This window comes from Lepus europaeus, chromosome 4 (assembly GCF_033115175.1).
Source record: "Lepus europaeus isolate LE1 chromosome 4, mLepTim1.pri, whole genome shotgun sequence".
Lineage (NCBI taxonomy): Eukaryota > Metazoa > Chordata > Mammalia > Lagomorpha > Leporidae > Lepus > Lepus europaeus.
In genome coordinates, this window is record NC_084830.1 from 155,066,685 (window position 1) to 155,087,984 (window position 21,300).

The following is a 21,300-nucleotide window of genomic DNA, read 5'->3' on the forward strand; positions in this document are numbered from 1 at the left end:
GCTGCTTCTCTTTTGATCCAGCTCTCTGCTGTGGCCTAGGAAAGCAGTGGAACATGGCCCAGGTGCTTGGGCCCCGGCACCCATGTGGGAGACCTAGATGAAGCTCCTGGCTCTTGGCTTCGGATCGCCCCAGCTCCAGCTGTTGTGGCCATCAGGGGAGTGAACCAGCAGATGGAAGACTTCTCTATCTCTCTCTCTCTCTGCCTCTCTAAAACTCTGCCTTTCAAATAAATTAAAAAATCTTAAAAAAAAAAAAAAAAAGATCACAGGGAATGTGTAAAGGACACTAAAGGAAGCTGTAGCATATACAGTTTTCAATAAATTCATGGAAAAAATTCATACTACAAAAAACCATGCACGGACTTAAAAAAAAAAAGTTGTCAAAGTTTATTTGAAGAGTGACAGAGGTATCTTCCGTTTGCTGGTTCACTCCCCAAATAGGCGCAAGAGCCAGGGCTTGGCCAGGCTGTGAAGCAAAGAGCTGGAACTTCATCTTGGTCTCCCACATGGGTGGCTGGAACTCGAGTACTTGAGTTGTCATTTGCTGCTTCCCAGGTGCTTTAGTAGGGAACTGGATTTGAGGCAGAACAGCTGGGACTCAAACTGGCCCTCCAATACGGGATGTGGTGTCCCCAGGAAGGCTTAACCTGTCATGCCCAAACACTCATTCCTGAAAAATTTTTTTTGCACCAAAATAAATTTAGTTTTGGGTTCCATTTTTCCCATTAGCTTGTTAAAGACACTTACATGTCTTCAAGCACACAGTCAACTAAAACAATGACTAAAACTTTTGAACATTCAAGTAAAAATCAAGCATACAAAAACAAGGGGGTACAAACTGCATTTTTCATATTAAGTTCATACTCAGCAAAAACTCTGAAGAAAAGGTAATTTAGATGAAGCAAGATTCAGTTATGCATATAGTACATGAATATGATGATTCCTAAGAACCTAAATAATACCAAAATACAATCACTTTTATCCATCTTCATCAACTCATTCACCCCACTCATAACTTCATGTTTTCCATTTTCTACCCCAGCAGTTTGTCAGTGTTCTTGCTGACTACGTCTATGACAGAACTCTATCCTCAACTATCGCATTCTATTCCTACTTGTGGCACATGATTTAACAGTGTTATTTGGCTAGACTATTAATGAGGATTAACAAAAATAGAAAAGTACACAGGACTATGCTGCTGAAAGAAGTTTCTTAGTAAATGTTGATAGCACTCTTTACAGCTGCCATATGGCACTACAAAAAATCAATCATTAAAATACAGAATTAGATGTATGTTACTGCAATAAAAACATGAGAGTAGTAAGTTTGGCTGTCTAGAATTACCTTTCAAGAGCTGCTCTCCGTTTTTCCACAAACTCTGTGGATGATGAGTCTTCTTTACCCACTTTGACCTTGGTCATACCTTTGAAGAAGTTGCATGAGATTATTTATCTTACATTACATAAAAAAGACTTGAAGACCACTTCTTTATAACTTAAAATATATCTTGAACTTGACAAAAAAGTTCTTTAACTTTGAACTGGTATGTTAGTTAAAAAACAAATCCCTTTCAGCAATTAAATCTCATGTTAGCATCTCTACTTGGTACATCCGTAAAACATGAGAAAAAAGGTAAAGCAGACGCTGAGCTGTGCTTGGAACTCTGGACACACATTCTGTTTCCGTAAAAGCTTATTCCTTGTCTGTTATGTTTTACAGTCCTAAGACATTGTGTTTCCAGTTCAATATGCAAACTGGAATTCCACATTACTAAATTTAACTTTAATTAACAATTTCACTTATGAACAATAATTCCAGTTCCTTATTTGAGAATGACAAAAATAAAAATAATTGCAGCCCTTGAATCTGCTAAATGCTTTCCCTTGTGCAGATTCTAAGAGTATGTACTTAGTAACATACTTGGTCTTCCAAGTGGATGCAGGAGTCATCCTCCACTGCTTTTCCCAAGCCATTAGCAAGGGCTGGATCAGAAGTGGAGCAGCTGGGACACGAACTGACATCCATATGGGATGCCAGCATCACAGGCTCCCAGCTTCTGGCAGACCTAGGAAGAAGCGGTATCTTCCATCTACAGGTTCACTCCTCAGATGACACAGCAGGTAAGCCACCGCCTGTGATGCTGGCATCCCATACGGCAGCTGGAACATTATCCCACCATACTGCCTCCCACAGTACGCATTAGCCAAGAGCTAGAACCAGGAGTGGATGTGGACTCAAACCCAGATCCTGTGTATGGGACAGGGGCATCACTCCCTAAACGCCTGCGATAGCCACTGAGCTCCTTAACCACTATGTCAAATGACCACCCCTGTAACTGTTTTTAACATTAAATTGAGGTACAAAATAAACCAAGGTGAGTTCAAGTCATTCTTATAAAAGCAGAGTGTCTAAATCTTTTTGAACAGTAAACAGTGAGGGCCACCTTTCATCATCTACAACAATGTTCTTTAATTACATTGAGTATCTGGGGTGGCTGGTTGGTGCCTGCTTTAAGCCTCAATTCAGATCCAGTTTCCTGCGAATGCACAGCCTGGAAGGTAACAGACGATGGCTCAAGTACTTGGGTTTCTGCCACCCCACTCAGATTAACCCAGCTCCTGGCATTGGCCTGTCCCAGTCCTGGCTGTTGTGGGCATTTGAGGAGTAAACCTATAGATGATAGACCTCCCTCTTTCAAATAAGGTGAAAATGAACAAAGGAAGGAAAAACAATAGTATCTGATATCTTCTGAGTGGAACTCCGTAAAACGGTATTCTAAGGATTCTAAAGGTTAGGGTTCCCAACTGGTTTCAATTTGGTAAATTTTGTACCAACATGTAACATCATTCCATTACATAAATCAAAGTGCTTAGGAGTTACAACATAAAACTGGTAACAGATCCATGATTGTCACAGGTGGAATGTCAAGTCCAGTGACTGCAGACACTGAGACGCTGCTAGCGAAGGAGCATGGAGCCCACACACACATGCGGCTCAGCTAACGGGAGCAATGGAGACGGGTGTTTCTGACCCATGCTTACCTACTATGCTCTTTTCGGGAGCTGGTGGCACAATATACCCGACGTGTAAATACTTGCTTGCTAATTTGCTGTGTAAACCGAGAAAGTCACTGAATCTTCTTTTAACTGAAAATTCACTCTTACTGAACATGGAAAGAGAAGTCTACAAAGCAAGTGAAAGTATTTCAAATTCTGTACAGTAAGCAATTATTAAGAAACTAATGTTAGACAAACATGTAACCATACACTTAAACATATACCAGTCCACTCTGCAGAAGAATGCAGTGCCTAATGTATATGTAGATTTCCAACCATTAAGAAACCCTAATCACAGATCTATTTTAACAGAAACTTGACAGAAAGCATTTGGTTTATATTCTGGATTCATCACCTGCATTGTGTTTTAATTATGCTAGTGATTCTTAAATCTCTGCCTTGGGCCCAGCTCTCTTTCTCAGCTTCAGCCCAACAAACCCAAATGCCCAAGGGATACTCTATTCAAATCTCACTGGCACCTGCAACTCACACTGTCCCCCTCTGGAACGTAAATTCCACAAAGGACCCATGTCTCTATTGTTCACTACTACACCCCAGTGACTGCAAAAGAGCCCAACACTATATAAGTGTTTCATAAATATCTGTTAGAGGAATTAACATGTCATTGCTGTCCCACGTCACCTTTCGACTCTGATCCCCCACAACTACAAGCTCCCTCAGTTGGTAATTTAGGCACTGCTCCCCCCCTTACCCCTTGTATCCAAGTCCTGTTGATCCTAGCTCTTGCTTAACTTAAGTCACTGATTTTGACTCACCGCAGAGCCACTTCCTGAGCACAATGCACAACTGCCCAGCTGAGACTGCTCTGACAGACCCTGAGGAGCTGAAGGCCTACAATACATAACTTACTGCAGTGGCCTTCTAACTGGAAATCCTGATCTCTACTTTGAGATCTTCTTAAAACAAAACCTCAGCTGTGTCACACCCTTGTGTGAACCTGCTGGCTCTCCTATCATACTTAGATGATGGCTAAACCGCCACGGGGGCTGATGCTGATCATGGCACACGCAGGTGCACTGCCCTGCAATTCCGTCATGTACCACTTCTTACAGAGCCTAGACAGCACAGAGCTTTCCAGACCCGGGGCTTTACTAAAGACAACTCCAACCCCTCTGCCTAACACAAGCATTCTGCTTCCTTCCTCTCCCTTCATCCTGACTGACACTACTTCCCCTGTGAGTCCTTCCTGACTCCCCAGCCCTGAGTACATTCTCCCTGCACACTCCCACAGAACACTGCACCTATGAAACCACTCACAACGCACTCTGACAACTCTTCGATATTTTATTAAAGAAGCAAAAAGGCTCACCTTTGTTGTTACTCTGTATGCCATGTAAGCATTCATGCCATCACCTATCAGAAAAGTCAACCATTATTAAAAATCACATGCTTAATCATTAATATAGTAATGATGTATTTAATGGAGAAAAACAGCACACAAGCCAAACTAATAAAAATAAGTACAAAATATAATAAATATTGACTCACCAACTTTCTCTGGATCTGACACGCCGATTTCTATATCAAAAATATCTCCATTTGCTTCTTCTTCAATCTAGAAAAGTGTAATTTTTTTATGTTAAAATTGTAATTTATATTACTGTCATAAACACCAGTAATTATAATGTTGTACCATCTCCTATCACTCTCACAACAATTTAAAAATTCATTCAGCACCCATTTGTGAAAAGCAATGAAATCTTTCAGATTTTCTGATTGTATTAAAAAAAATACACAGGGGCCAGCACTGTGGCGCAGTGGGTTAACGCCCTAGCCTGAAGCTCCGGCATCCCATAAGGGTGCCGGTTTGAGATCCGGCTGCTCCACGCTCTCCGCAATGGCCTGGGAAAGCAGTAGAAGATGGCCCAAGTCCTTGGGCCCCTGCACCCCCATGGGAGACTAGGAAGAAGCTCCTGGCTCCTGGCGTCAGATCAGCGCAACTCCAGCCGTTGCGGCCATCTGGGGAGTGACCCATTGGATGGAAGACCTCTCTCTCTGCCTCTCCTCTCTCTGTGTAACTCTTTCAAATAAATAAATAAATCTTAAAAAAAAAATACACAAAGACAAAAGCAGAATAGTCATTTGGAAAAGTAACAGGAAATTTTGTATTCTCACAACTCCTCAGATATAGGAAAAAATGTTTTCTGTAGGAATCTTGTGGAATTCTTCTGCTATACTGAACCTTCAGATTTACATTAAAATAACTCATTGGTAATTTTTAATCAGCATTTTTCAAAGTCAAACCTACACTTAAATAACTACTGTTAACAGTAGATTCTTGCACACATGCATAATTATTGTACTGAAAGGTAATCACAGTTTTACAAGTTCTCTAGTTATCTAGTCAGCACAAGTTCCTCTTGAAGCCAACAGGAGCACAACAAAGCCCAGTTAAAAGAGTAGCAAGCGGGAGATCGCAGAGAAGCCCTATTAATGCCAGTTACGAATGAGCGATCTAAATGGCTGCTCTGTAGGACAGCCGTGCCACTCTCAAGAAGGAAGTTCAAAGGTTATTAAGTCATAGGACATTTTCAAGGCAGTATTAATAGCATAAGCCTATCTAAAAGAAAGTGAGTTTTCAACCATATTGTTTTTTAAAAGTCATCTTTTGGTAGAGGCTTTTTTTTTTCAGTAAACATTTTTTGAATCATACTACTCATACAGAAAAGCATATAAATCATAAATCCACAGCTCAACAGACTTCCATGACATGAAAACATCTTAGTAACCAGAACCCACACCAGAAGCAAACACCGCCATTACAACTCAGAAGGCCCTCTTACGCTTCCCCTCCAGTCATAACCTGTTCGCCCATCAACACTGCCACATCCTAACAGCTGACACCGTCACATTATTCACCTTTCTTAAAGTCCATACAACACAGGGGTAGGGAACTCTTTCTGCCAAGGGTCATTTGGATATTTATTTACAGCATCATTCATGGGCCATATAAAATCCTCAACTTAGGCCGGTGCCGTGGCTCAACAGGCTAATCCTCCGCCTTGCGGCGCCGGCACACCGGGTTCTAGTCCCGGTCGGGGCACCGATCCTGTCCCGGTTGCCCCTCTTCCAGGCCAGCTCTCTGCTGTGGCTAGGGAGTGCAGTGGAGGATGGCCCAAGTCCTTGGGTCCTGCACCCCATGGGAGACCAGGAGAAGCACCTGGCTCCTGCCATCGGAACAGCGCGGTGCGCCGGCCGCAGCGCGCTACCGCGGCGGCCATTGGAGGGTGAACCAACGGCAAAAGGAAGACCTTTCTCTCTGTCTCTCTCACTGTCCACTCTGCCTGTCAAAAAAAAAAAATCCTCAACTTAGAAACTAGCCTGCTATATAGATCTGTTGATATCAGGCAGCCTGCAGTTGCCTTGGCAGGACCAGATCAAGCATTTCGTGGGTCTTCTATGGCCCCTGGGCTGGAAGTCTGCCACCCTGATATGACAGAATCACAAGTACCTGCTTATGTCTTCCTTCTTTATCTTAACATTATGTTTGTGAGATTATTCATGTTCTGTATGTGCTTGTTATTTAATCACAGTCTTTCAATTTTTATCTATATATGTGAGAGGCAAAGAAAAATTGTCAGCACTCTCATCTCCTGGCTCTCTCTCCAAATTCCTGCAATGGACCTTCTAGCTGAAGCCAAAGCCAGGAGGAGTAAGCAACCAATCCAGCCTCCCACAGGTTTGGCAGCAACCCAAGTATCTGAGTCATTACCACTGCCCCCAGGGTCTGCACTAACAGGAAGCTGGACTTAGGGGCTACAGCTGGGAGGCACACTCAGACACTATGATGGGGATCGGGCACCTTAACCACTAAGCTGAGTGCTTACTCCTTACCAACATCATTCTAATGAACCACTTCTACATGGATGATTCTTATTTCATTTTTTTACAAACTTACCTTTTATTTATTTATGTTAGAAGCAGAGAGAGAAAGACAGAGCTCCTTCCAAAAAGTGGCTCACTCCCGAAACGTCTGGAATGGTCAGTGCAGGGAGTATAGCCAGGACTGAAGCCAGGGATTCTGTTACAGGGTATAGGCATCCTAACCACCATGCCAAATAACTTCTAAATGTATCATTTTGCCATTTAAAATAACTTCCATATCATTTTTTCTTTTCCAAATACCTCATATTAAAAATTATTGCCAAATTATCAGAATGTATCTTTAATGATTTATAGCCCTTTCTTATGAAAATAAAGGCTAGAGAGCAACCTTTGATTATCAACAGTACTTATTATATGCCTTTATCAAACAGAATTACTCAAAATAACACTTCATTGTGATTAATAGTTTCCAAAGACTTTCATAGATCATCTTCTCTGACCAACAGAGGATCCTTGAGGGATACACACTATCACTGTTAAGGTCACAAATGACAAACTTCTTGACTTTAGAAGGTAAGTGATATACCAAGGTCACCGGGTTAAAGAGTAGTCAAATTAAAATTGGAAAGCCAAATCACCCAACTTCTTGAATCCAACATTCTTTACCCGAAGGGTCTAAGAGGCTTTGATTAGCTATGACTAACAAGAGAGTAACAAAAGACATTATTTACATATCACTTAGAATGCAAACATTTCCCCTACCTCCTCCCTGGATCTATCAAAGATCACTGGAGCAGACATACTCTTCGACTCAATCCTAGGAGCAATGAGCGCAGTCGGAGTGACAGGGGTGACTGCGGGAGAAGGCTCTGAGGAGAGGATAGGTTCCCTTTCAGGGCTGTCCAAAGACACTTCTTCTGTGGCTTCTAGATATGAATTAAACAAGTTAAGTAAGGACACTGGCAGCAAACCCATTGCTCTATAAAGCAGTTAATGAATCACAAAAAACACTTTTATATTACTCACAGATAGCAAAATACCATATAAAATAATCATTACCAGAGAAGGTTATGAAACCTTCCTTAGCCATTTATCATAACTTCAAAATCAACAGAACTTGCCTAGTTTTAGGAAGAACTCTGTCAGCTTAATTATCTATACTAGTGGCAGGAATCTACCCTAGGAGAAAACTAGTGCTGTGGATAATGCCACACACTATTTGTGTTGGGCTTTGTAATATATCATACTTGTGGTGACTTATCTTCCAAATATTTAAGGCTAACATTATAATTATTTTATCTACTGAACACAAATTTTATGGTAGAAGGCTACCAGAACTATCCCAATTGGGAGTCTAATTGGTTATGGAGAAGTCAAAAAGTTAGTAATCTAAAGCAATTAACTGCCAGAGATTACTGGATATTAGTTGAATACACAAATATGACACAAAGCAAATGGGTGTTTAGATTTTATTTTAAGATGTTCATTCACTTGAATAATCTAAAATTAAGTACATTTAAGCCAAATCAATAAACCAAATTATCTATAGACTATGTAACACTGTGCTAAGAACAAAGGAGAAACAAAAGAAACATAAAATATCATACCTGCCCTCAGGGAGTTTATAATCTAGTTGAGAAAACAAGACATGTGGAATGTTAAATGAGAACACAGACTTCAGAGAATAAAAAAGAATGCTGCAAGAAATCTAATTACTATACGAAATAGACAACAAACACTACAATTTGAGTTGAGGTGGGAGACAATACTCTGGGCTTAGAAAATTAAGAAATAGTTTACAACACTCATCTGAGAGCTTTTAGACAGACAGAAAAGATAGAGGAGATATCCATGACAATGGAATAATAGCAAAAGCAAAAACCAGGGGCAGGGCAGTGAACATTACAGTCAGTGGCCATTATGTAAACCACAGTTCTGCTGGTTTGTAGGACTGGTACCAGGGAAAGGCAGGCAGGGCTGTAAGGGAAACTAGGACTGGACCAACAGCTTCTGCCAGCAGGTTCTGAGCTTCCTAGATGACTGGGAAGGTGGTCAGTCAGTGAGCCATTTTAATTTTACTATTTCAAAAAGCATGGCAGGAATAGCACAAGTACGTGAGGAAAGGTTGCTCAGGCTGACAATTTATGAAGCTACTTCTTACTGGCAATCTTGTTGAGGAGGTGCTTACTTGGCATAGATCCCTCTACATTTTTATATTAAAAATAATAACAAACTTTTCCAACTGTGGTAACAAAGGAAGGAAAATGAAACAGAGATGTTGCAATGGACTGACTATAAATGTCCCAAACACAACAAACTACAGGCCTATATGCAACTTTAGGCTGTCAAAATTGCTGGTATTCAGTATTCTTTTCTAAAGAGGCAGTTAACTGGCAACAGACTTATAAACAAAAACAAAAAAGACAAAAACGAAACACTGAAAAAACAGTAACTTCATCAAGATATGCGGTACAAAGTAATTTTAACTTTTTTTTTTTTTTTGACAGGCAGAGTGGACAGTGAGAGTGAGAGAGAGAGAGAGAGACAGAGAGAAAGGTCTTCCTTTGTCGTTGGTTCACCCTCCAATGGCCGCCGCGGCCAGTGCACTGCGCTGATCCGAAGGCAGGAGCCAGGTGCTTCTCCTGGTCTCCCATGGGGTGCAGGGCCCAAGCATTTGGGCCATCCTCCACTGTACTCCCGGGCCACAGCAGAGAGCTGGCCTGGAAGAGGGGCAACCAGGACAGAATCCGGCGCCCCGACCGGGACTAGAACCCGGTGTGCCGGCGCCTCAAGGCGGAGGATTAGCCTATTGAGCTGCAGCACCGGCCTTAACTTTTTGATTACATTTAATTTCACTGACACCAGGTTCTGTGTTGTTGGCACTAACAGGTCCATCTATCATAGAGACCTCAAAATAATAAGTAGCTAATATTAAACAGAAACTGAAGTAAATGGACAGAAACTTAGAGCCAGTTCACTAATATGTGGTCTGTCTTTAATTTTTTCATGTCTTCTTTGAGCTTAAGGAAACTAACATACCACAAATTCACAAAGTTTGTGTTTTTTTTAATTAAAGATTTACTTATTTATTTGAGATGCAGAGTTAAAGACAGAGATAAGAGAGAGAAGAGACAAGAGAGAAGAGAGAGAGAGAGAGAGAAAGAGAGAAAGAGAGAGATACCTTTCACCCAATGGTTCACTCGCCAAGTGGCTGCGACGGCTGGAGAAGCCAGGGGCTTCTTCCTGTCTCCTACGTGGGTACAGGAGCCCAAGCACTTTGGCCATCTTCTACTGCTTTACCCAGGCCATAGCAGAGAGCTGGATTTGAAGTGGAATAGCTGGGACTCGAACCGGCATCCATTTGGGATACCAGCACTGTAGATGGAAGCTTAACCTAACTACGCCATAGCACAGACCCCAAAATTTGTGTTTTCAATTTATCTATTTGAAAGGCAAAGTGACAGAGAGATGGAGAAACAGAGATCCTTCACCTGCTGGTTCACTTCCCCAAATGGCCACAATAATCAGGTCTGGGCCAGGGCAAAACCAGGGACCTAGAAAGCATCCAGGTCTCCACTGTGGGCGGCAGGGGACCAAGTACCTACTTGGGCCATCATCTGTTGCCTCTCTGGCACATTATCATAAAGTCAGACAGGAAGCAGAGCAGTCAGGATTCAAAAACCAGCACTCTGATACAAGATGTGGGCATGCCAAGCAGCAACTTAACCTGTTACACCACAATCCCCACCCTTTCAAGTTGTATTTTAAATGAGACCTAAAAGTTCGGGAAAATACTACATAGGTATTAACTATAAACTTTTCTTCAGAGACATATGTCTACGACAACCACTGATTACATCAATGTCACTTCAACAGTAACAATGCTTTAAATGAAGGGATATTCATTAAACTGAAAACTGGTATCATTTGCAGGATGTCAAAAATGAAAAAAAAATTCAGTATCTGGCAAACACTGGTCTTGGACAACTTTGTACTGGCAATTTGTTCGCCCTCGCTTTTTCTTGAGGTAAGTTCCCTGAGTGTACTCAGGAAAGCATCAGCTCAGACTAACAAACAGAGGAGGAGGGGGCCACACAGTTCACTGTAATTTCTGCGTTCCCTAAGTACACTAATAACTAACATTTGTCACAGTTGAACTTGTTCTGGTACCACTTCTGACATCCAGGACTTGAAATGCTACCCAAAGCACAACAGCACACACACCAATATAATCTAACCTCTTTAGGGTTTTAAAATCTGACTTGCTTAGTAGAGTAATATCTACATACTATCTGCCTGTATGGGAAAGAAAAAGTCACGTGCATGTGCTCATAACTGGACAATAGTTTTCATCGTTCTGGTAACACATTACTCTCTGGACAGCTTCCAACAACCACACTTTTCCATACAAGGAAGAATGACACATCTGCTTAAAAGAATCACCCCAAGAAAGAACAAGTGTGGTATCCATCCATTGACGTAAAAATGATCACATTATGTCTGTGTCATTATGAAATACAGCTGAGTTTAAGAGAAAAGACTAAACAGAAACAGAAACAGGTGGCTACCTTTATTGTTCTTTAGTCCTCATCTCTTTTTTTAATTTTAAACACTGATACTGACCATATTTGAATTACTAAAATGCTAGAAAAATCTGATTGTGTTAAGCAAATATTTAATAGTCTTCATTTTGCTACTATTTCATTAGTAGTACAAACCATAAATTTCAGCAACTGCTCCTGAGTTGCTCACAATTCTGTTGTTACATTAAGGTCTCCATTTAGATTAGTACTTCCTTTTATTAACAGAAAGTACTTTGGTCATCACTTAGCCTAAAGCACAAATAAACGCCAGCGTGAGCCCTGTGGCACAGTCAAGCTGCTGCCTAGGATGCTGGCATTCCATACCAGAGTGCCGGCTGGTGTCCTGGCTGCTCTGCTCTGATAAAGCTCCCTACTAATACCCCTGAGAAGGCAGCGGATGACAGCCAAGTAACCGGGTCCCTGGCACCCCTGGCACCCCTGGCACGAGACCAGAATGGAGTTCCAGGCTCCGGGCTTCAGCATGGTAAGCCCAGGCTGTTGAGGACATTTGGGGAGTGAACCAGCAAATGGAAGTTTTCTCTCCTCCTCTCCCCAATTCTCACCCCCTACCACTCTGTCATGTCACTCTGCCTTAAATAAGGAAGGTAGGAAGGGAGGGAGTTAGGGAGGGAGGGAGGGAGGGAGGAAGAAAGAAACCACAGGCACACTAAAGAATTTTTAAGGACTGCCTGGGTTAAAGGGCATAAAAGGAAACAAAAAAGAATATTGCAATATTACACAAAGTTGGTTGTGATTTTCACACTAAGTTGTTAGATAGCTTAAAAAAGAAAAAAGATTGGTATTTGGCCTCATAGTTTTAAAATTTTTTCAATTTAAAAAATTTTTAAATATTTATTTACTTGTAAGAATTAGAGAGAGAGAGAGAGAGAATCCCATCCAGTGGTTCACTCCCCAAATCCCCTCCCATATGGCTGCAGGGGCCCAAAGACTTGGACTGTCCTCCGCTGCCCTCCTAGGCGCATCAGCAGGGAGCTGGATCATAAGTGGAGCGGCCAGGACTTGAATCAGCAGAATCAGCACCCATATGGGATGCCACGCCACAGTGCCAGTTCCCATAATTTTCTAACATAAAATACACAAATTCATTTGTGGTGAAAACTTTTAACAGAATTAATCAAGCTGAGAATGATACAAACTTCCGTGATGGAGGGCTATACTCATATCTTCAAAAATATCTGGGCAAAAAAAAAAAAAAAAGAATGGGATAAATGCTGAACCATTATAAAAGTTGAGGACATTATTATATTTAACTCAATGAAATCAGAAAAATTAAGCTGTTAAACACAAGATTTATTATTTTAATGTTTTGTGTTAATTGTAACAAAGAATTTGCTTTTAAAAACTACAACACTTATTGGTACCTAAATTTTAATCTTTTTTAAATGGAGTTTTACTTTATTACTTTTTTAATTTTAAAATCTGAGGGTAGGAATGGGAGATAGAGACAGAGACAGAGAGAGAGAGAGAGAGAGAGAGATCCTATCTCCTGCCTCACTCCCCAGATGCCTGAAGACAGGAGTACAATCCAGGACTCCCATGTGGTGGCAGGTATTCAGCTGCTTGAGCCATCACCACAACCTACTAGGCCCTGCACTAGGGTGAAGCTGGAACCAGGAGCTGGAGCTAAGAATGGAGCCCAAGCACTACAAGGTGGCATGCAGTCATCTTAGTGGCTAGACCAAAGGCTTGCCTCCCAAATTTTCATCTTCAGGCAGGTAATTTTTTCTGAGAGAGTCCAATTTTAGGTTAAGACTGATTACACCAAATCCTGCCTGTTATCAAATAGTATCTCCTTAAGCATCAATTTTATCACCTAAAAGTGAATTAAAACTGGGAAAGTAAATATTTTAACAGTTTACTAAAACAGATTTCACGCATAAACAGAAAAGATGATTCTTAAATGTATAATTTAATTTTGCTTTGTGACAACTTGTAAGCAATTCAAAAATACAATCCCGGCTATTTCTCAAAGTATGAATGCAACCACTACTACTCTTTTAAATCTTAGGCTAATCAAAGTCAACAAATTATAATGTGTAATTTATTTTCAAGTACTAAAAATCAGAAAGGACCACACTTGTGCTTCTCACAAAAGTCTGTATTTTTCACAGTATGTTCTAATTGCAAATTCTCTATCTCATAGGTTGTTACAAAAAGACCTACCATGTAATAATTGGCATAATTTCAATTCTTCTTTAGAGAGAATATTTCCTAACAGACCATATATTATAATTGGTCATTATTAAAAAAACACAAATATGACAATTACCTGCAAAGAGATCTTCTCTGTCATCCTCTAGCACAACTTCTGCAGGTTTGGGGCCATTGGAGTTTGCAGTAACATCTTCTGCTGGAAGACTAGCTGGTTCTGGAGACGATGGGCTTGACTGTTTCAAAGAACAACAATAGGTAATGAACTGGCATGTTTTTCTCTTGTAATTATGTCTCTACATACTACAGCAAAACATTCTCTTGATAAGGATGGAGGTAAAAACAAGAATAGTCCTTTTTATTTCCTCCTCTGAGGGTAAGAATGAGCACAAAACATATTTTTTATTCATCTCCTTTCTTAACAAGGCACTTAAACTTCAAAAAACAAAACCTTTTCCAGTCATCCCTTTAGAGATGCTAATTCATCTGTCATGTTCAGTTACACTTAATAAACAAATTTAATACTCTACACAGTCATATACAATAGAACCAAAATCAGATCAAATCCTTTGATTTTTAAGGACACCCATGCTTTTGTCTTTTTTGCTGTCTTGTTTTTGAATGTTTTAAAAGGTTTATTTGAAAGGCTGAATGGCAGAGAGAGGAGAGACAGAGACAGACAGAGAGAGATAGCGAGACAGAGAGAGAGAGAGAGAGAGAGAGAAGAGGAGAGGAGAGGAGAGGAGAGGAGAGGAGAGATATCCTTCATCTGCTGGCTCACCCATCATATGCCCCTGAAAGTTCAGGTTGGTACAGGCCAACGCCTTGAGCCAGGAACTGGCCTGAAGCGCCGGCATCCATATGGGCAATGGTTCGAGACCCAGTTGTTCCATTTCCGATCCAGCTCTCTGCTATGGCCTGGGGAAGCAGTAGAAGATGGCCCAAGCCCCTGGGCTCTTGTACCCACATGGAAGACCTGGAAGAAGCTCCTGGCTTCAGATCGGAGCAGCTCCAGCTGTTGCGGCCAATTGGGGAGTGAACCATCGGATGGAAGACCTCTCTCTCTCTGCCTCTTCTCTCTCTGTGTAACACTGACTTTCAAATAAATAAATAAACCTTTATGGAAAAAAAGGCATACAGACTGGAAAAGACAGAAAAACTATCTTGCTTGCAAACGGCACAAGTGTGTTTATACAAAGTCCAAGAACTAAACTAACACTCTCTCTCTCTCTCTCTCTCTCTCTCTCTCACACACACACACACACACACACACAAACACAAAGCCAAAACAAAAAAACTTCTGGAACTAATATGTAAAGATAACAAGGCTGTAGAATGTAATACTTATGTACAAAAGTCAATTGCTTTTCTATATACCAACAATGAATAAGTATATTTCGAAGTAAAAACCCAATACTATTTATATTAACTGCCACTAAAAGTAAACACTTAAATTTAAATCTAACAATTTATATATAAGGACAATTTAAAAACTCTGAGGAAGGTAATCAATGAATCAATTAAAGAGGTATTCCATATCTACAGATTGGAAAACTCAGTACTGTCAACTCAAGTTCTTCCCAACTTGATCTATAGTCAATCCAAACCAAGCAAAATCCTAGTAAGTTATTTTGCAGATATTGATAAATACTCTAAAATTTAGATGGACAGGCAAAACCACAACATAGCCTGCATAATAATGAAGAAAATACTATAGGACTAGCACTGGCTGAAAGACTTACTATAGAGCTACAGTAATGAAGACATAATGATAGCAAAAAATACACAGAAAGATCAAACAGAATAGAGTAAAATAAAGAATTACATTTGTAAGATCCACAGATCGCCGGCGCCGGGGCTCAACAGGCTAATCCTCCGCCTTGCGGCGCCGGCACACCAGGTTCTAGTCCCGGTGGGGGCGCCGGATTCCGTCCCGGTTGCCCCTCTTCTAGGCCAGCTCTCTGCTGTGGCCCGGGAAGGCAGTGGAGGATGGCCCAAGTCCTTGGGCCCTGCACCCGCATGGGAGACCAGGAGAAGCACCTGGCTCCTGGCTTCGGATCAGTGCGATGCGCCGGCCACAGCAGCCATTGGAGGGTGAACCAACGGCAAAAAGGAAGACCTTTCTCTCTGTCTCTCTCACTATCCACTGTGCCTGTCAGAAAAAAAAAAAAAAAAAAAAAAAAGATCCACAGATCTTTAAGAAAGGACAAAAGGTAATATAATGGAAAAAAAATTATTTTCAACAAACAGTCCAGGACATCAAGTTCACATTTTAAAAACATGAATTTAAAGATTTTAAATTTTTCACTAAGTTAACTCCAAAGAGATCATGGATCAAATGTAAAACACGGCCATTTGGGGAATGAACTAGTAGGTGCAAGATTCTCTCTCTCAACTCTGCCTTGCAATAAACCTTAAAAAAAATGTGGGCAAAAAGACTTGTATAGTTACCTCACCCAAGAAGACAGACATATAAGCATATGAAGATGTTCCATATTATATATATCACCAGAGAAAGAAATAGGCAAACAATGACCACTACACATCAATTAGAATGGCAAAACCCTGAACACTAATAACATCAAATGTTGGTAAGGATGTAGAGCAACAGGAACTCATTCACGGCTGATGGGAAAGTAATAACACATATGTATTTTCTTACAAAAATAAACATGGTCTTACCACGTGATTCAGCAACCCCGTCCCCTTGGTATTTACCCAAAAGTGATGAAAAATTATGTCCACACAAACACTTGTACCTGAATGTTTAAAGCAACTTCATTCATATTGGCCCACACATGGAAGTGACCAAAATGTCCCTCACCAGATGAATGCATAATAAGCTGTGTACATTACAACAATGGAAATATCTTTACAGTGCTAAAAAATAAGCAATCAAACTGTGATATGACATAAAGAAACTTGAGTGCATGCTACTAAGTCAAAGATGCCAGTCTGCAAGGGCACTGTATGGCTGCAAGCACCTGACAATGAAAAACCAAGGAGGCAGTGTAGAGACCAGTGGTGAAGGGGGCAATGGGGAAGGGCGGAATGAATAAGCATGGGAAAGAGACTTTCAGGGCAGTGAAAGCACTCCATACAGTAATATGGACACGGCATCAAATACTGCCGTGTAGAATGAACATTACCAAGAATGCACCCCAATGTACAACATGGATTTGGGTGATGATGATGTGTTAAGGAAGGTCCACCAACTTACACACACTGCTCAGGTTTGGGAGAAGGACAATGAGGTGGCCACAAATATACAGGAGTTACATATTCATGTCAACATCTCTGTGGCTTCCACTTTTTATGTGCTATGAACCTCCAACAGGCTGGGCCAGGAACCAGGAACTCCATTCAGGTCTCTCAACTAAGAGGAAGGGTTCAAACAGCTCAGCCAGCAACTGATACCTCCCAGGACACATAAGTACAGGAAGCTCTAACAGAAGCAGCACACCTGGGAACTCAAACCAGACACTCCAATAAGGGATGCAGATGTCCAATGAGCCAGCTGAAACCACTGTGCAACAATGCCCCTCACCCCAGTTAGAATGGCCTTCATAAAGAAATAAACAAACAAATGCTGGTGAGGATATGGGAGAAAGGTACTCTAATCCACTGTTGGCAGGAATGTAAACTGGTAAAGCCACTAAGGAAGACAGTTTGGAGACACCTCAGAAATCTGAATACAGACCAACTATATGACCCAGCCATCCCACTCCTGCTAATTTACCCAAGGGAAATGAAATCAGCATATGAAAGAGCTTTCTGCACCAATATGTTTACTGCAGCTCAATTCACAATAGCTAAGACAGGGAACCAACCCAAATGCCCATCAAATGAAGACTGCAGAAATTATGGGAAAGGTACTCTAAGGAATACTATACAGTGTTAAAAAAAAAAAATGAAATCTGGTCATTTACAACAAAATGAATGGATCTGGAAAACATCATATTTAGTGAAAGAAGCCAGTCCCAAAGGGACAAATAACACATGTTCTCCCTGACCCTGTGATAACTAATAGAGTACCTAAAAGGCAATCTGTAGAAGTGAAATTTTCACTTCGAGAAGCAATGACTTGAATAGCTCTTGTCTTCAATGTTGAGGAACAGTTTTTTTAATACTATTTGTTGAATTCTTGAATTAACAGAGTTAAACATATGTGTATAAAGTCAACTGAAAATATTAGAGTGGGAATAATAGAGGAAGGAGGAAGAGAGGTTGGGAGTATGGGTGGGAAGGTGGGCATGGTGGACAAGATCACCAAGGTCCTGAAGTTGTAATTATGAAGTTTATAACTTTAAAGCTGTATAGTTCTGCATACATTCCTATGGACTTACTTCTAAGGGTACAGTTTAAAAACTTGCCATGGTACCCCAAATCCCCTTAAACCATCTTAAGTATTAAAGTGATCATATGGACAGGATTAAGGGTCTGGTAATAATAACAGATAAAAAGGAATGAATGTTCCAACATGGAAAGCAGTCCACACAGCAGACTCATAGAATCACAATCACTTTAAATAGCACTCTGACTTCAGAATCAGCTTTTAAGGCATTCTGGTCTGGCTGAAAAGTCCAGGAGAACATTTCATGCATGGAAAGCCAAGACACTATGGCAAAAAATGTCCTACATGAAGGATCTCAGTGGGTGAGACCTCAATGGAAAGAAGTGGTTATCAAAAAAGGAGGTACTTCTCTCTGAAAGGGGGAGAGAACTTCGAGTTTGTTTATGGTCTTGTCTAAATACTGACGGAGTTTGTGGATTTAAAAGGCTTCCATAGCCTAGGCAGCTCATGTCAAGAGCGTTGGGTGATCACTGACATCATATATAAGAGTGCTAATTGTTAATTTAACAACAAGGGGGGCCCCGGCGCTGTGGCGCAGCGGGTTAAAAAAAAAAATGACGTCAAATTACCTTCAAGATGCAATGACTTTGAACAGCCCTTGTCTCAACTGCTGAGGAACAGGTTTTTTAAAAATTTTTTTCCATGCAAATTGTTGAACTCTATTTGGTATAGAGTTGGTCTTCTGTGTATAGTTCATCGAAAATGGATCTTACTGGAGAAGGTGACTGGGAACGGGAGGAGGATGACGAGGAGGAGGAGGAGGAGGGTTGGGAGAGTGGGTGTGATGGCAGGCAGGTATGGTGAGAAGAACTGCTTTATTTCTAAAGTTGTACTTATGAAATGCATGAAGCCTGTATTCCTTAAATAAAAGGCTTGTTGGGTTGGGGGGATTTAAAAATAAATTAAAAAAAAAAAAAAAACAATGCCCACCCCAAAATCTATTTTATAAAAAGTGTAGTAGAATGCCCTTTATTGACCCAGAAAGATAATGAAACACCATACAAGAAAAGTAGGGAGGTACACATAGGCACACACAAACATGCACCAATTTCCTGCAAAAAGACATTAAAAATGTTGCTTCCTACTTCTTTGTCCTCTGAAAAACTAAAATACACTCCTGTTGAATAGGGTATATTAATAAGATTTCACATGTAACTTGGTGACAATTTAAACAAGTTTATCTTCAAGATTTCAAAATATCTTGGAAACCAAAGATCTGGATTCCAGTTCCACTTGGATATTAACGTGTCTATAGTTAATAATTAATTTCTTTGAGGGGCCGGCACTGTGGCACAGCGGGTTAACGCCCTGGCCTGAAACGCTGTCATCCCATATGGGCTCCGGTTCTAGTCCCGGCTGCTACACTTCCAATCCAGCTCTCGGCTATGGCCTGGGATAGCAGTAGAAGATGGCCCAAGACCTTGGGCCCCTGTGCCCACGTGGGAGACCCAGAAGTAGCTTCTGGCTCCTGGCTCCTGGCTTCGGATCGGCGCAGCTCCGACAGTTGTGGCCATCTGGGGAGTGAACCATCAGACGGAAGACCTCTCTCTCTCTCTCTCTCTCTCTGACTCTCCTCTCTCTGTGTAACTCTGACTTTCAAATAAATAGATAAATCTTCAAAAAAAATTTCCTTGAGTACTAATTTTCTTTTCCATATAATGAGGAGTACATCAGATAATTGCTAATTTTTAACCTGCCCAATTTATTATTTTCTAATTTTTAAATCCAGAGTCATCTAACTTGACTTCCTTTTGTACTTCTAACCATTGCTTAATACTAACTTCAAGAAACAAATGGATCCATCTTGAAACAAAATAGGAAGATTTTTTAAAAAATTAAATACAATTTTAAAATGGTAAGCCTCAATTCATTGCCTTAACTTTATGCTAAATACAAATGAACTTCTTTTGTCTGTTTGTTTCGGGTTACACCAAAGGGAAACTGAGTGAAAGTTATTCTATAGAAACCAACAGTCCACATTTACATCTAATTATTTAAGTCAAGAGTCATTCTGTCCAGAAAGGTAATCACTTAATACATGTGCTTATGCAGCACTTGTAATATATCTAATCCAAACTGAAATATGCTATAAGTGTAAAAATCTGAATTTTAAGATTTAGTATCAAAACAAAAATGTAAATATGCTAATAATTTTATACTGATTACATGCAGAAATGTTTTAGATACACTGGTTTAAACTTTAATATATTGAATTAATTAAAACATAATCACTTAGATTATGTGCACTTGTTTCTTCATACTTTTTAAAATGTGGCTACAAAAAAATTTGAAATTAAGTATGTGGCACACATACCACACAGTGCTTGTGTAGGAGAAATTTCATCTTGAACTGAGGAATAAAGAGAGGGGATGCTCCATGACATTCTGTTATTTCTCTCAATCCCTTTGGATAACTAATGGGCAGCAACAAATCAAAAGGTTTACTGTCTAAAAATAACCTGAATTTTAAAAATTCACATAGATTTAAATGCATTTACTGAGCAACAACTGAGAATAATAAGCTACAATGGAAGAACTAATGGTAATACATAACCTCAAACAAACTGAGAAAATACAATACGAATTCAAATTAAAGACATCTACAAAATAAACAGCCAGTACTTTTCAAAAATATCTAAGCTAGGAAAGACATCCCACCTCCCCCTAAAAACAAAGCAAAACAAAAATACCACAATGGAAGATTAAGCAAAAATGGCAACTATATGTAATGTAGGAACCTGGAATGGACACTGAACAAAAAAAAGAGGACATAACAATGATGAAATTTTGATAAGGTCTATAGATTTTGTTAATAGTATAGCAACAGCATCTTATCAATATTAATTTCCCACTTTTGATAATAACATTATTTTTGAGTCAGGTGTTAGATGGGTAAAGGTTTATATGAACTCAGATAATTTTTGCAACTTTTCTATATTTAATTCAAAACACTAAGTTTAAAATAGCAAGTGAGCATACACTTCAGTTAAAATGTTCAAGGTGTACACACAATCACTAAAATAACAACTTTTAAAAAACTTTTTGATCAATTACTATTCCTAGCCATATTGTCTACTATATTTGCATGAACCTAATTCTAATTTTCAAAGAAAAGAAACAAACACACTCTATACTAAATTTTATTGGATATTAAACAAATATACACATGAAATCAAGAGATAAAAATTTACCTATAAAATTAACAAAGATAAAAAAATATGCAATGGGTGTTTGGCCTAGTAGTCAATATTCCAGTTAAGACTCACTGCCTCTCATATCAGAGTATCTG

The 21,300-nt window shown here is 40.0% G+C and overlaps 1 protein-coding gene across 1 annotated transcript in view; it reads right to left on the reverse strand.

Annotated features, from left to right (window-relative positions):
• SNX2 (sorting nexin 2) overlaps positions 1 to 21,300 on the reverse strand; it is a 74,378-nt gene that overhangs the window by 21,884 nt on the left and 31,194 nt on the right. Inside the window, exons 2-7 of the mRNA XM_062189260.1 lie at positions 13,776 to 13,893; positions 7,665 to 7,828; positions 4,566 to 4,632; positions 4,387 to 4,430; positions 3,042 to 3,183; positions 1,345 to 1,423 (exon numbers count right to left, since the gene is read on the reverse strand). Of these exons, the coding sequence (XP_062045244.1) occupies positions 1,345 to 1,423; positions 3,042 to 3,183; positions 4,387 to 4,430; positions 4,566 to 4,632; positions 7,665 to 7,828; positions 13,776 to 13,893 (614 nt within the window). The remainder of the gene's footprint in view (positions 1 to 1,344; positions 1,424 to 3,041; positions 3,184 to 4,386; positions 4,431 to 4,565; positions 4,633 to 7,664; positions 7,829 to 13,775; positions 13,894 to 21,300) is intronic.